At 40.8% G+C, this 13431-nt stretch overlaps 1 protein-coding gene and 2 non-coding genes across 3 annotated transcripts; all 3 read right to left on the bottom strand.

Moving 5' to 3' along the window:
• Nucleotides 1–7905: 7905 nt before the first annotated feature.
• rpl3 (ribosomal protein L3) lies at nucleotides 7906–12917 on the bottom strand. The gene is made up of 9 exons (XM_056244198.1): nucleotides 12833–12917; nucleotides 10952–11144; nucleotides 10537–10705; nucleotides 10047–10182; nucleotides 9647–9833; nucleotides 9257–9417; nucleotides 9070–9171; nucleotides 8766–8981; nucleotides 7906–8030 (listed from the first exon to the last, which is right to left on the bottom strand). The coding sequence occupies exons 1-9, from the start codon at nucleotides 12833–12835 to the stop codon at nucleotides 7986–7988; spliced, it is 1212 nt and encodes a 403-aa protein (XP_056100173.1). The 5' UTR covers nucleotides 12836–12917; the 3' UTR covers nucleotides 7906–7985.
• On the bottom strand, nucleotides 8125–8258 carry LOC130078630 (small nucleolar RNA SNORA54). Its single transcript, XR_008805950.1, has one exon. It is a non-coding gene; the product is annotated as a small nucleolar RNA SNORA54 (small nucleolar RNA).
• LOC130078631 (small nucleolar RNA U83B) lies at nucleotides 9483–9579 on the bottom strand. Its single transcript, XR_008805951.1, has one exon. It is a non-coding gene; the product is annotated as a small nucleolar RNA U83B (small nucleolar RNA).
• Nucleotides 12918–13431: the final 514 nt, after the last annotated feature.

The following is a 13431-nucleotide window of genomic DNA, read 5'->3' as shown; positions in this document are numbered from 1 at the left end:
AAACTTTTTTATAAAAAGGAAAACGATACTGCAACTAATCTTAATGATTTTTATTCCCTTTGGGATTGTAGTTTGCAGTGATGTCAGTGTGTGTGTGTGTGTGTGTGTGTGTGTGGACATTGGTGTCGTGGCTGAAGGCATACAGCGAGACCTACATTTCCCTCTCCAATGATCCCCTTCTGTGGCCGGGAGGCACAAACTGCCAGCTCTGAATTAGAGTATTAAGGAGAGATATTCCACATCTAAAGCGTGTCTAACTTCCATTCTTTAAAATTTCTTCTTTTACATTTCACAGAAGGAAGTAAATCATACAAGTTTGGAACGACATGAGGTTGAGTAAATCATGCCAGAATTTCCATTTTTGGAAATGGAATTCCCTTTAAAAACATTAAATGAAATATGTATATGATTTGTCTCTGTCCACGTATAGAAAAATAATGATGCATGCAAAATCATGTCAGAGTTTGTGAAATTGTTTGTCATAATCGTTCAAGATAAAATGCATTATTCACTGATGCAATTTATATGTTTATTTTCTCTGCAAAAATGTTAATATTAAGCAGAAATCTCATGCAGCCCAGATGGCCAGTTATGCAGACCTCCAGCAAGAAACAACAATCCAGCGACCTGGTAACCTCCAGCAACAAAATCATTATCAGTCTAAATGATTTTTATATTCTCTTTGCATGGAATCTCTCTTTTGAATCCGTCTCTCTCTTTCTCTGAGTGTCAATATCTGCATCATGCTGTGAGACATGATGTTAGGTATTAGCCTCTTGCTGTGTACCTGTCAGTGTCTGTCTGCCCATCTCCAGCCTTTTCTATCCTCCTACCTTTCCTTTCCACTCTCTCCATTCTTATTCCCCGTCACTGTCGCTGTGTGTCTATACACACATATCTGTTTTTCTCCCTCCCTCTCCTTCTCCTTCTCCCTCCCTCTCTCCTGTTGTGGTGATCAAACGTGCCTTGTGTGTCTCTCTGCAGTGCTGTGTGATCAGAGTGGAGAGTGAGCACAAGAGAGAGAGACTGTGTGTGTGGTTGGTTTCTCCGAGACCCGAGGAACATGCTGTCCCCTTCTGGCTGGGAATACTAAAGGCACAATCCCACAGCTGCTGCCTTTGTGTCTCTAGCCCCTGACCACACTTATATAACCCCAGACTACAAAGCCAACTGTCCAGCAAGCCTAAAATTCAGCATGTCTCTGTCATCCATTCAAACAGTCGGGATTGAGATGCGCCACAGAGCTGTGCTGTGTCTGTTGGGGGGTCTCGAGCTTGTGATGCCCATAAAGCAGCTGGCATCTGATTCTGAGCTCAGCTGAGTTCACCCAGGTCAGGCAGAGTTTAGGAGACTCGAAGATTATTGAAATGATAACTTGGAAAAACATGGAAAAAGAGTGGTATGCTGCCTTGATTTGAACTTTCTTTAAAGGTAGTGTCACACACACACACATGCACATACATATATATATTGCCAAAAGTATTGGGACACCCCTCCAAATCATTGAATTCAGGTGTTCCAATCATCTTCCATGGCCACAGTTGTATAACATCAAGCACCTAGGCATGAAGACTGCCTCTACTAACATCTGTGAAAGAATGGGTCGCTCTCAGAAGCTCAGTGAATTCAACAGTGGTACCGTGATAGGTTGCCACCTGTGCAATAAGTCCATTCGTAAAATTCCCTCACTACTAAATATTCCACGGTCAACTGTTAGTGGTATTATAACAAAGTGGAAGCAATTGGGAACAACAGCAACTCAGGCACGAAGTGGTAGGCCACTTAAAATCACAGAGCGGTCTGGGGCACATGCTGAGGTCGCCAACTTTCTGCAGAGTCAATAGCTACAGACCTCCAAACTTTGTGTGGCCTTCAGCTTAGCTCAAGAACAGTGTGTATAGAGCTTCATGGAATGGGTTTCCATGGCCGAGCAGCTGCATCCAAGCCTAATATCACCAAGTGCAATGCAAAGCATCGGATGCAGTGGTGTAAAGCACACCGTCAATGGGCTCTAGACTAGAGCAGTGGAGACGTGTTCTCTGGAGTGACGAATCATGCTTCTGTCTGGCAAGCCAATGGACGAGTCTGGGTTTGGCGGTTTCCAGGAGAACGGTACTTGCCTGACTGCATTGTGCCAAGTGTAAATATTGGTGGAGGGGGGATTATGGTGTGGGGTTGTTTTTCAGGGGTTGGGGTTGGCCCCTTAGTTCCAGTGAAAGGAACTCTTAATGCTTCAGCAAACCAAAACATTTTGGACAATTTCATGCTCCCAACTTTGTGGGAACAGTTTGGGGATGGCCGCAATATTTCTGTTTTTACTGTAGTTTTGATGCTACAAATGCAGCCCTGGAGAGCATAAGAGACTTCTTTTAAAAACATAAAATGTGTGTGTGTGTGTGTGTGTGATATATATTAATATATAACTATTATATATTAATATATAACTATTATATTAAAAAAATAATAACAACAACAAGAAAAATTATGATAGGCCTAGATATGTCTTAAATAGTAAAGAAATTGTTTTTCCGCCTTTTTCATAAAAACAAAAGCATCTTCTGATTTATTGTTTTATCGAGGGCTTTTGTTGCTGCCTTCACGTGTTATCGGAAATGTCCTACTTCCCACTTTTGAAGTCTTGATTATAAGCTTGTTGCGTTCAATGCTGCGTCACGCCATGTCGTAATTAGTCTCAAAATGAGAATGGGTGTAGTTCAATTCTGAGCTGTTAGTTGTGTTCGACTTGAAGCAGAGCTGCGCAGAGAAATCGGTCTATGACATTAAAGTACTGCGAGACCTACTAGAGAGCAGGCTCCGCTTTCGAATCGCTCAAGCGATACTTTGATGTCATACACCGATCGGTCTGCGCAGCACCACTTCATGACTTCAAATTGTATAGGCTACACACCTGTTCACGTCTTCGTACTGGGAATTATGCGTTTCTATGGCAACACTATATGCAACCACAGGTAGAGATGCAAACCATTCAGATGAAAACCGTAAAGCAACTCTGCAAACGAGAACTTAACTGGTAGAATGAAGTAATAAGGAACTGCTCACGTGATAAAATATACTTTGAGAATGTAAAGAATGTAAATTATGACACAGCTCCAACAAATTCAGCTCTCTCACTCACACAATGAACAGCCCGTGGCTAATTAGTAGCTGTATCACATTGTTCAGCGCGACGATGATCAACCCTTTCCTTTGTCTCTCTTCACATGTATGCAAGGTAGGATGTCGTGCAGTGCGTCACTCGCCCTCTAGCGGTTAGCTGAGAAAGCGCGTGCTGGGCCTGTCTTCTGCTCAGGAGTCTGGTGATGCTGTCTGTTGCTGGCTTTAAGAATGCTGTGTCCATAGGAACCGGCTCAGAATACTGATTCCACAGTGCAGCACTTGTGCATCAGGGCTGCAGTTAGACTCTAGCCAAGGACTGGCCACTGTCTTTACCTCCTTCTCTTCCGAAGATAAAACAAATGTGTATTATATTTGGAAATTAATCTATGGCAACGACTTATTGCATAGAATATGACCCTCCTTAACTAGCTATGCTTTTATTACCATCAAATTTTATTCTGAGGAGACATGAAAAAAGAGTTCTCAATTCTTCCAGAGCATGTTTTCTTTATATTGCGTAGATGCTCTTGTCCTTTTGACGACATCTGATCTGTGTGCCTCATGACACTAGTGGTGCTATGTTGGAAGTGTATTCGGGCATTGTATCCTCCTGAAATGCAAGGCAAAATAACCAAGGACAAATATTTATAAACATTTACACATTCACAATTTCAATCTGTAAAAACATACCAATATATAACATATATTTTCTGCATGAATCATATACTATAAACAATGATATTTTTGAATATGTTAAACAACACATTTAGAGACCATGAACAATAATGAAGGGTATAGTTATGACATGAGTGGGGAAGAGGAGGAGGGATGGAGAGCAGAAGATAGGACAGTGAGGGGAATAGCTGTTTGCCCTGCTAAAGCTCCTTACGTAAGAGCACTGTGGAGAGAGGAGACCAACACACACTCGCCCCTCGGCCACAATGACATACTGCTTCGGCCCTTTCATCTCTGCTCTTCTCTCTTTTACTACACACTCCATTATTATACCTCACAAGGAGGTCTGTATAATAACAGAAACATCTGGTCCTCCCTCAATTATTAATTGATAGCTATTATAATAAGTAACGACATTCATTTAAAATATGTATACATCTAGTTTATAATAAAACAAACTGGATATAATGTACATTCTTTGAATTGACTAACTGGTAATAAATTGACCATCATTCTTTTAATAACTGAAATATCTAATGTGTGGAATTGCATTAAAGATTGTTGTAAATATGTGGAAATGTATAGTGTTTTAGCTAAGATGTCAGGCAAATTGTGTATCTTTATGCTATGATAGTAAGAAAGCTTAAATTAACATTAATAGTCATTATAACCTAGTTAATATGACAAATGTAATGTGATTTTGTAGGAACTGTAATCAGGTGCTAAAGTTTTAAACCCATTAAAAGTTCTTTAAGGCAATGGGATCGCTTGAGGTCCTAAGGGAAACCCCGATTTTGAGGGAGGATCTGATTTAATGTGACACCTGCATAAAAAACATCTATCTTCAAAATCTGTAAAACCGCAGTCCAAGGCTGTATACTACGGCTGCCACATCATCAAGCTCTGACGAAAGCCATCTCAATAGACCTTATTTAGAGCAGCGCCATGACAGGTATGAAAGTGAGGCTGTGAGGGATAGACTTGCTGTGTTTCCAATGGCATCCGCTGTAAAAAAGCTCCTAGATTAGTTACAATTTTCCACAGCTTATCTTGTCGGGAGTTTTTTTTTTCAACTGAAATTTCTTGGAAATATATTTTTCCAGTGTTTCATGAGCAGAACAATCCAAAAACACATTAAATAACAGTACTGCTCATTGAAAAGATGCATGTCTGTCCCTCACAGCCTTGCTTTCATTCCCATTCAAAATCAAAGATGGCGCTGCTGTGAATAAGGTCTATTTGAAGGATCTTTTGAAGGCTTTGTATCTTTTGCGTCACCCACAATCCTTTGCACACATTCCAATTCACAAACTAGATTTGGTGGGAAACGAGTCGGCACTAAACTCCTGCATAAAAAGAAAGTCAGATAATAAAAACATTTTTATTACCAAGTATTTTTCCCAAATTGATTTTTAATAGTATTTTCGTGCCGTGACCGCATGGGTGGAAACCTTCATGTACCCAGCAGACTTACTAGACCATCTCATTCTAGTGTTCATTGCTGAGGACACAACCTAGCTAGAATGCCATTCAGTCTTCCATTTGAAAAGCACCCTTTGAGGCAATCACCACTGCAAATGCCATGTGATTAGGCTAGTATGCTAATTAGCCAAACCTTGACCCCTTGGTTTTTCCCAGTGAAATCCAGGTCGATTCTAGGATTCATGCGTCTAATAATCAAAACTGTCTTTCATCTCCCCTCCCCCTCTATATCTCTCTGATGCTAGCTTGAAGTGGCCAGTTAAAGTATTAGTAAGCCTTTCTCTTTGAAAAAGCACAAAAAAAGACAAGCTGCGACAGAAAAGTGATGACAACACTCCAAGGTCTAAGCTCATCACAAAACGACAGAGCCATCCTTTATAAATCCTTATGAATATTGCCGTAAGGGTTGTGGGTGTGGGGCGAAGCAATTCTTGCCAAGAGTGCAGAAAATCTACCATGTGAGGAAAGAGAAAGGCCTAAATAGTGTGTGAAGAGCTTCCAGGGTTCTTATTACGCTGTAAAATGATGGGGGAAGCAGTTTTGCAACGAGTCAGTGAGGACAAAGAGTCTTAATTAGGTGAGCTCCCTTTGGACTCTGCCATAAACAAAAGCCTCAATCCTAACTTGACACCCCCCGATGCACAGAGGGATGCTTGGTTCTCAAGGACAAAACCTACAGGCCTTGCGTAACTAAACTATTGTTGCTTGAGATCGCTACAGCAAAATTTACACACATGGAAAACAGGCAGAGGTGCAATGAAAGTCCTCAGCAGCTCTCGACCAATGTGTGATGTAATGGTGGGATTGGTGGGAGGCCAGAGGGAGTGGGGAAAGCCAGCTGTTTCTTTGCTGTGGACATCTGGGCATGAGTGCTGTGGGGCGTTGCGGTTGGACAGATGAATGTTACAGAGGAAGGTAGAATTCCTGACACAGCCCTCATCAGTCCTATCATCTTTTATTCCAATGCTGGTGTCAGTCTGTGAGCTAATTAGCTCTTTATTAAAGTGATTTTGCAGAATATTATACACCTGCTTTGAGATGTAAGCTTGTCAAATATGGAGGACTGTGGAGTAAAAAGTAGCACATAGAACAAGTGTTTTGTCAAAGGTTCGAGCCAAGACTTTTCCAACCTCGCTCTGAATCAACTTTTGTCCTCCAGGAGCCATGTGAATGTACAATACTAATTAAGGTTTATAAAGCATTCATTATTGACCAAGCACCTGAAGGCCAGGATTTTCGCTGAGTCGGGGGGTTCTACAAGGGTGCCATTGATCCACTTCCTGCTCTGCAGCATTGCTTTAGTAGAGCAACCTTTCACAGAGGTCATTCACAGAACACAAAGTTAGACCACATTTCTGGGCAAAAGCCACTTTGGTTGAGTCCACAGATCTAAGATTATGGCAATTATGGATTATGGTTTCAGTTTTAATGGACACATTATTACATTTCAATTCTGTCCGAGCATTCGAAGACGACAAACTTAAAGTCAGCATGAAAAAGTTGTGCTAGTTTTTTCTTCCCTATTGTGATGTAGATGCAAGTGAAACAGCTGATCAAACTAGAAAAGTGTCGAGCACCAATGTTTCTCAATGAAGGGGCCCTCAAAATGACTTAACGAGACAGAAGCATTAAGCCAAACATAAAATAAAAGGGTTTCCCCTTAAAGGTTTAGTTCACCCAAAAATGAAAATTCATTCATCATTTACTCACCCTCATGTGGTTCTAAACCCATAAGACTATCATTCATCTTCAGGACACAAATGAAGATCTTTTTGATGAAATCTGAGAGCTTTCTGTCCAGCTACGCAACTGACACTTCAAAAAGTACATAGATATCTTAAAAGTAATCCATATTGGGCAGTTTAGTTCAAATTTTCTGAAGAGACTTGATCCCTTTATATGATGAACATTTATTTTAGGCTTTTAATCACGAACTCAAACATCAATTGTGGTAAACAAAAGCCCAAACATGCTCACTTGATGTGCAAGAACCAATGAGGTTCATTCTCATGTGTTACACAGCACATTAGAGCATCCGCAAGAACAATGAGGTTCGTTCTTGCAGGTCAAGGAGGCTCGGTTGAGCTTCTGTTTATGGTTGCTCAATGCTTATACATGAATAAAAGCCTAATTTAATTATGGTCATCATAAAGCAAAGTCTCTTAGAGATATAGAACTAATCCATATGAATTGAATATATTAACTTTTTGAAGCATCAGTGTCAGTTGTGTAGTGGTCTATGGAGACAAGGCTTTCAAGATTTCTTCATCGTGTTCCCAAGATGATTTGTAACCTCACAGGTTTGTAATGACATGCGCAGAACTTTCATTTTTGGGTGAACTCTTAAGAACCAGCAACACCAATCTTCAGCTACATCAATATATTTAATGTTTCTCATGTTAAAATTTTGATTTCTAGAACCTGGAAGTCATGAAAAAGTAACATTGCCAATATTTTAAATATTTCATTGGGCTCAAGAATAGTTATTTTTTTTTAAACTTAATCAGCATATTAAAAATATAAGGAGCGTCACATATTCAATTGTTAAGAGTCCTGTTAGAACAATCAGCTCAGTGTAAAAACTTAAATTAGAACTATATAAATAGAGGGACTATAAATTGATAAACAGACAGACATCATTTTGTTTATTTTTATTAAACAACTCTGCAGTACTGCATGACAACACCAGACAGAGCAGAGGATGAGCACATTTATGACATCTCCTCCTTGGCGAGACGGTCTTTCTTGAGGGGTCCCTGTTGAAAAAAAAAAAAAAAAAAAAAAAAAAAACGTTACCAGCTAATTCAAATTTGAGACGAATTACTGCACGTTTTAAAAGTACAAATGGAGTCATGTCATCAGAGAGTGAACAGGGAGAAAGCACAAAGAGGCACTACTCCCCTGCCTCACGGAGTTTTAATTTTGCACTGGAATGGAACCCAAATCTCAGACTGATTAGCTGAAACAGGTTACGAACAGTGCACTGATGTGCCTAGGATCATGAGTCAGCAGATTCATAGCATTCTTCAGCTAAGGTTGCCATTTCAGGTCAGTTGCAGGCATCAAAGTATGCGCAATGTCATTCAAATATGATCTCTTCAGCAGTGTCCTGGCGACCCACCGACACTGCACGTTTTCTTTGTCTCCCTAATCAACACACCCGATTCAACTCATCATGGGTTAATGAGCTGAATCAGGTGCGTTTGATTAGGGAGACAAAGAAAACGTGCAGTGTTGGTGGGTCGCCAGGACAGGTTTGGGAACCACTGCTCTACGGGATCGAGGTCTAATGCAACCAATTAAAGCTTCTTTAAAAGGATCCAGCCAAGCATGATGCACATCAACCACAGCAGCGATGAGTCAGGTCGGTCTCACCAAGCACTGACACACCCTGTAGACCCAGGGATGGCCTAATTCTGACCAACATCTTTAAACCGCAGTCTGAAAGGGTGCTGTGAGAAACCATTGAGTCAAAGCTGTCATGCACTTACCATGAAGTTTTTCTTCTCCTCGATGGTCTGGAAACGTCCATGACCAAACTTGGAGGTGGTGTCGATGAATTTGAGTTCAATCTTCTCCTGAGCACGGCGGCTGGACTGGACCAGAAGAGATTTGCGCAGGGTCAAAACCCTTTTCTTGGTTCCGATCACACAGCCTTTCAGCATGAGGAAGTCGTTGGTCACCTCACCATAGTGCACAAATCCACCCTAGGGAAACACAAGAGTCAGTTTAAAAAGCAACTACATAGTCTGAAGTAAATCAAAAACCACATCAGATAGACATCTACACACTTACAAGGGGGTTGATGCTCTTGTTGGACAGATCATAATCAGTAGAGGCGTTGCTCTTAACTAGTTTTCCATCCTTGGTGTGAAAGCCCACACCAATCTTGTAGATCTAATATTAAAAAAAAAAAAAATTTAGGAGACGACACGCACAAGTGATTCCAAAGGAACGCTTGAATCCACTTCTGAGGGCTCACCTTCTTGTTGATCTCAGTTCGGTGGTGGTAGCCTTTCTGACCGGCACGGGCAACAGAGAAAGCCACACGGGCAGGATGCCAGGCTCCAATACAGGCCACCTTACGCAGTCCACGATGGGTCTTGCGGGGCAGCTTCTTTGTGTGCCAACGGCTTGTCACACCTACAGTAACACATCTTTGATCAGAAAAGGCCTCTTTGAAACTCATTTGCTTATAATACGGCAAGTGTGCTGTCAGAAGGAAGGCAGCATGGGAGTTTCCTCATGCGTTTCGGGCGCCATGCCTGACGCGATTAATCCATGTCTTTCATCATTTTGTGCACAATGCTTGTCAAGTCAAAATTAAATTAATGGGAACAGACAAATGTTGAACAAGAAGCCATCCACATACCCTTGCATCCATGACCCTTGGTCACACCGATAACATCAATCATCTCATCCTGAGCAAAGACATTAGAGATGGGAACTGACTGCTCGAGCTTCTCTCTGGCCCAGTCAACTTTATCAGCGATAGAGCCACCATTCAGTTGAACCTCCATCAAGTGGGACTTCTTCTGTCTGTGGGGCAGCAGGCGCATCTACAGACAAAACGAACGTTCGGTAAATCTTCATGACAAAACAGATCCAATTATAAGAAAAGTAATCATACAACCAAGAATTTAATCCATGTTTTAAATGTATACAGTTCTGTATACGGCCCAGCTTGACAATGCTCAATTTCATTGAAAATTAGCAACTACATTTTGAAGATTGAATTGAAGAATTTCATTGGAGGTGGGGGAGATGCTCACCTGTGTGTGGGCAATGATGCGAATGATCTGGCAGTACTTCTTCATGGAGGCAAAGTCTTTCTCCAGCTGCTTCTTGCCCTCCTCATCTTGCCACCTCTTGCAGTACTTGGTGAAGGCCTTCTTCTTGGACTTGTACCTGAACGTGGTAGATGAGGGCAGGGGAAAAGCACAAAGAAAGGTTGGCACAGCCCCTTCATAGCCTAGCAGGCCAGTGGAAGGAGACTGGGCATAGCTGCTTTGCCCGTCCTCATGGTAAAGGGGAGGCGTCAACAGCAATAGGTCATTTCGGCTCATGGCACGGTTTCTAAGGAGCCCTTTCCACCGGCCAGAGGAGCCCGGAGCTCATCAGGGCACAAGGCACCTGAGCGGAGCTGCACCACACCGACACATTAGAATGGCTCAGGAAAACTTGACCGTTTAATCTGGCCAACATCTATCAGCTCCAGACTAAACATGCAAGCAATCACACATTTTCAAAACCAAGCCTTACCAGTTCTTATAGAAGCGACGCTTGCACTCGTCACTGATGTGCTCAGCAAAGATGGTCTTGAAAGAGCGCAGGCCACGAGGGGTCATGACGTATCCAACAACACCCACTACAACCATGGGAGGAGTCTCCACAATGGTCACTGCCTCAACCACCTCCTTTTTGTTGACCTCTAAGAACAAGGACAAGCCAGTTAGCTGCAAACAATAAGACTTCACAGATATTAAACACCAAGCTATAATTAATGCAGGTTTAAGACTTGATTATGCAACTGCTCTCAGGACTCGACATTCAGCAAGGGATTAGAAGCCCGAATATGTCCGCCCGTCGAGGATTTCATCACTGGCAGGCACACTACAGGCAAAGTAGAGCACTTTTCTACATGCAACAAAATCTGAACACTTAAACATCAACTTACTTGAGCCAGGTCTGTCAACCTCACGGACGATGTGGGTCATACCAGCCTTGTAGCCAAGGAAAGCAGTCAGGTGAACAGGCTTGCTGGGATCATCTTTAGGGAAACTCTTCACCTTACCACGATGGCGTTTACACCTCTTGCGTGGCAGGAAGCCCAGAGAGCCATGGCGTGGGGCCGAAAATTTACGGTGAGACTAAATAAAAATAGATTAAAAAGTAAATCAGTCAAGTTCTGAATGTGAAAACTCCCAGTATTCTGACATTCTGTACAATTCCACAACTGTGTAATTAAGCTGGACAAACTTAAAAAAAAAAAAACAATTTCATTCATAAAGAGCAATTTCTAATAGAACAAACATCTGAAGGGGCCCCGCTCAAACAGAATGCATTTCCCATTCCACTGCGCTACTTCTCTTGTTTTTCAATGTAAACAGGTTTAACCATTGCAGTAGTCTCTTGCACAATCTCATGCATGACACAATGCGCAAATTAAAAAGTTAAACTTAAACACTGTGAATGGCCCATTACAAGAAAATAAATATTCAGCAAGGAATACTAAAATTTTAAATCTCTTGAATTTATTCAAGAAAATAATTTATTTATTGAACTGTAAATGTTTTCTTGGAGGAAAGTAACAAACACATTTTAAACTGAATGGGTCGCCACATGGGAACATCAAGTCTGCCATATCCTCCTGGGACCCAGGGGAAACTAAAATTTAGTATTTTTTCATGTCATTACATTGGTTAAAGCATAAGAAACAAAATGGAAAAACTACAGAAATATTCTGTTCATGTTATGCCATGTCCTCTGTAGTGGACAAAGTTGTTTAAAAAAATAAGTTTCAAGATTTAAAAAAAAAAAAAAAAACTTTGTATAAAGATGATTATCAGCTGTTATGAAAGATAACAGAATAAATTGATAAACCTTTTTACTTTATGCAATGTGGTTAAAATGGCCATAAATGGGTAGTCCCATTCGTCAATACAATGCATCTAATTTACTTGTGTTCTTGGGGCAAAATGTAACGAAAATAGTAATAAGGGCAACATTCATACCTAACATTTCATAAGAATATTGATATAATTTCTTTCCACATTCTCTCCTCTCCCAGAATGCCTAATTAATTCCTGTTTTGTAACAATCATATTGATTAGGCCTAGAAACCATAATATTTTACTGAATTGTTGATTTGACATTTTAAAACATTGGTCAGATTTAAGTGACTACAAAATATAATTTTCTATGAGTGCTAAATTTGATCACTAAATTCATTCAAGTCATTTTAAAAGACCAGGTTGTCAGAAGACCTCCAATTTTGGTAACGTTATTGCTGAAAGCCTTTACAGGACATTTAGACTTAAACCTGTGACATGTATGGTGTCAGAAAATCACTAAAATATAAACTCCACTACGAGGACAAAAAACTATTTCTGGGTCCCAGGAACATAAACGGCAGCGTAAGAAATTACTGACTGCCCCTTTAACTTGCGGCTATAAAATTTACTTAGACGCCTCAAGAGACAGTCAGGCCCTAAAACGAATCACGTAAAGACACCATAATGAGAACAGTGAAACTCAGAAAAGGCCAATTTAACAATCAGAAAGGATTATAATATTTAACTAACGCCTTCGTGATTCCAATAACAATCAAATCGTTTATGTGTTAAAGCTCAAAGCAGAGAAGAACGCTGCCATTTTCCTCTACGGTCAAACACACACACCATGTGCAAAAAACTCAGGCGCAGAGATGAATTACAATTTATAACCACAGCAAACCAGTCGTTTAGCTTCTATGTGTAATATATTGAACACGATGAGTCTAAAATAAGAAGGATGCCTTTGATTTAGGTTGGATTGTGAAAGAGAGTCAAGCACTCACCATTTTGTCCCCGGTCCGATTGAAAGAGATCGACTGAGGGGCGGTGCTTCTTTATAAAGCAAAACCGGCGTTCGACGCGTGTGCGTCACGGCATACGCGGTCTCGTACGTTACGATCATCGTGGCATTGTGTTCAATGCAGTCCATCCATACGATGTGAAATTTTCACATTTATTCCTTCTGTGCCAAGATTAATGTCAAACACATGTAAGAAAAATATAATATGCAACCAATCTTACTAAAATTTTTTTTGTACAATTTTTCTTGCTATAACTCATAAAATGCGTTTCTAAACACGGAAAAACCAGGTTGCTGTAGGGCAGAGAGAAAATGAGTAGAACTCTTTACTGCCCTTGTACGTCAGAAATCCCTTTAAAGGTAGGCTATACATGTGAATTAAACGTGGCACAATGGCCTTCTTCATCACAGTATGCTAATGCCTGTTTATTACAAGGGCTTCTTCATCAATATGCTGTTGAGGACTGTTGGGGACACTCATTGAGTCGATTACACCGCAATGACACATCTGTACCATTTGCTTCACAGGACACATGTGCTTTATATTACTATTTATCTAGGCCTACTTGTGTGTTCTAACAT

The sequence above is a fragment of the Rhinichthys klamathensis genome, unplaced genomic scaffold (genome assembly GCF_029890125.1).
Source record: "Rhinichthys klamathensis goyatoka isolate OS25496 unplaced genomic scaffold, OSU_Roscu_1.1 h1tg000937l_1, whole genome shotgun sequence".
In the NCBI taxonomy this organism is placed as follows: domain Eukaryota; kingdom Metazoa; phylum Chordata; class Actinopteri; order Cypriniformes; family Leuciscidae; genus Rhinichthys; species Rhinichthys klamathensis.
This window is presented reverse-complemented; position numbering and strand designations above follow the sequence as displayed.

Coding starts and splice junctions, on each gene's coding strand:
- rpl3 (XM_056244198.1), bottom strand. Junction 9,834..10,046: donor GCATCATTGCCCACACACAG/GTGAGCATCTCC, acceptor TTTTGTCTGTAG/ATGCGCCTGCTGCCCCACAG. Junction 9,418..9,646: donor CAAGGGTCATGGATGCAAGG/GTATGTGGATGG, acceptor GTGTTACTGTAG/GTGTGACAAGCCGTTGGCAC.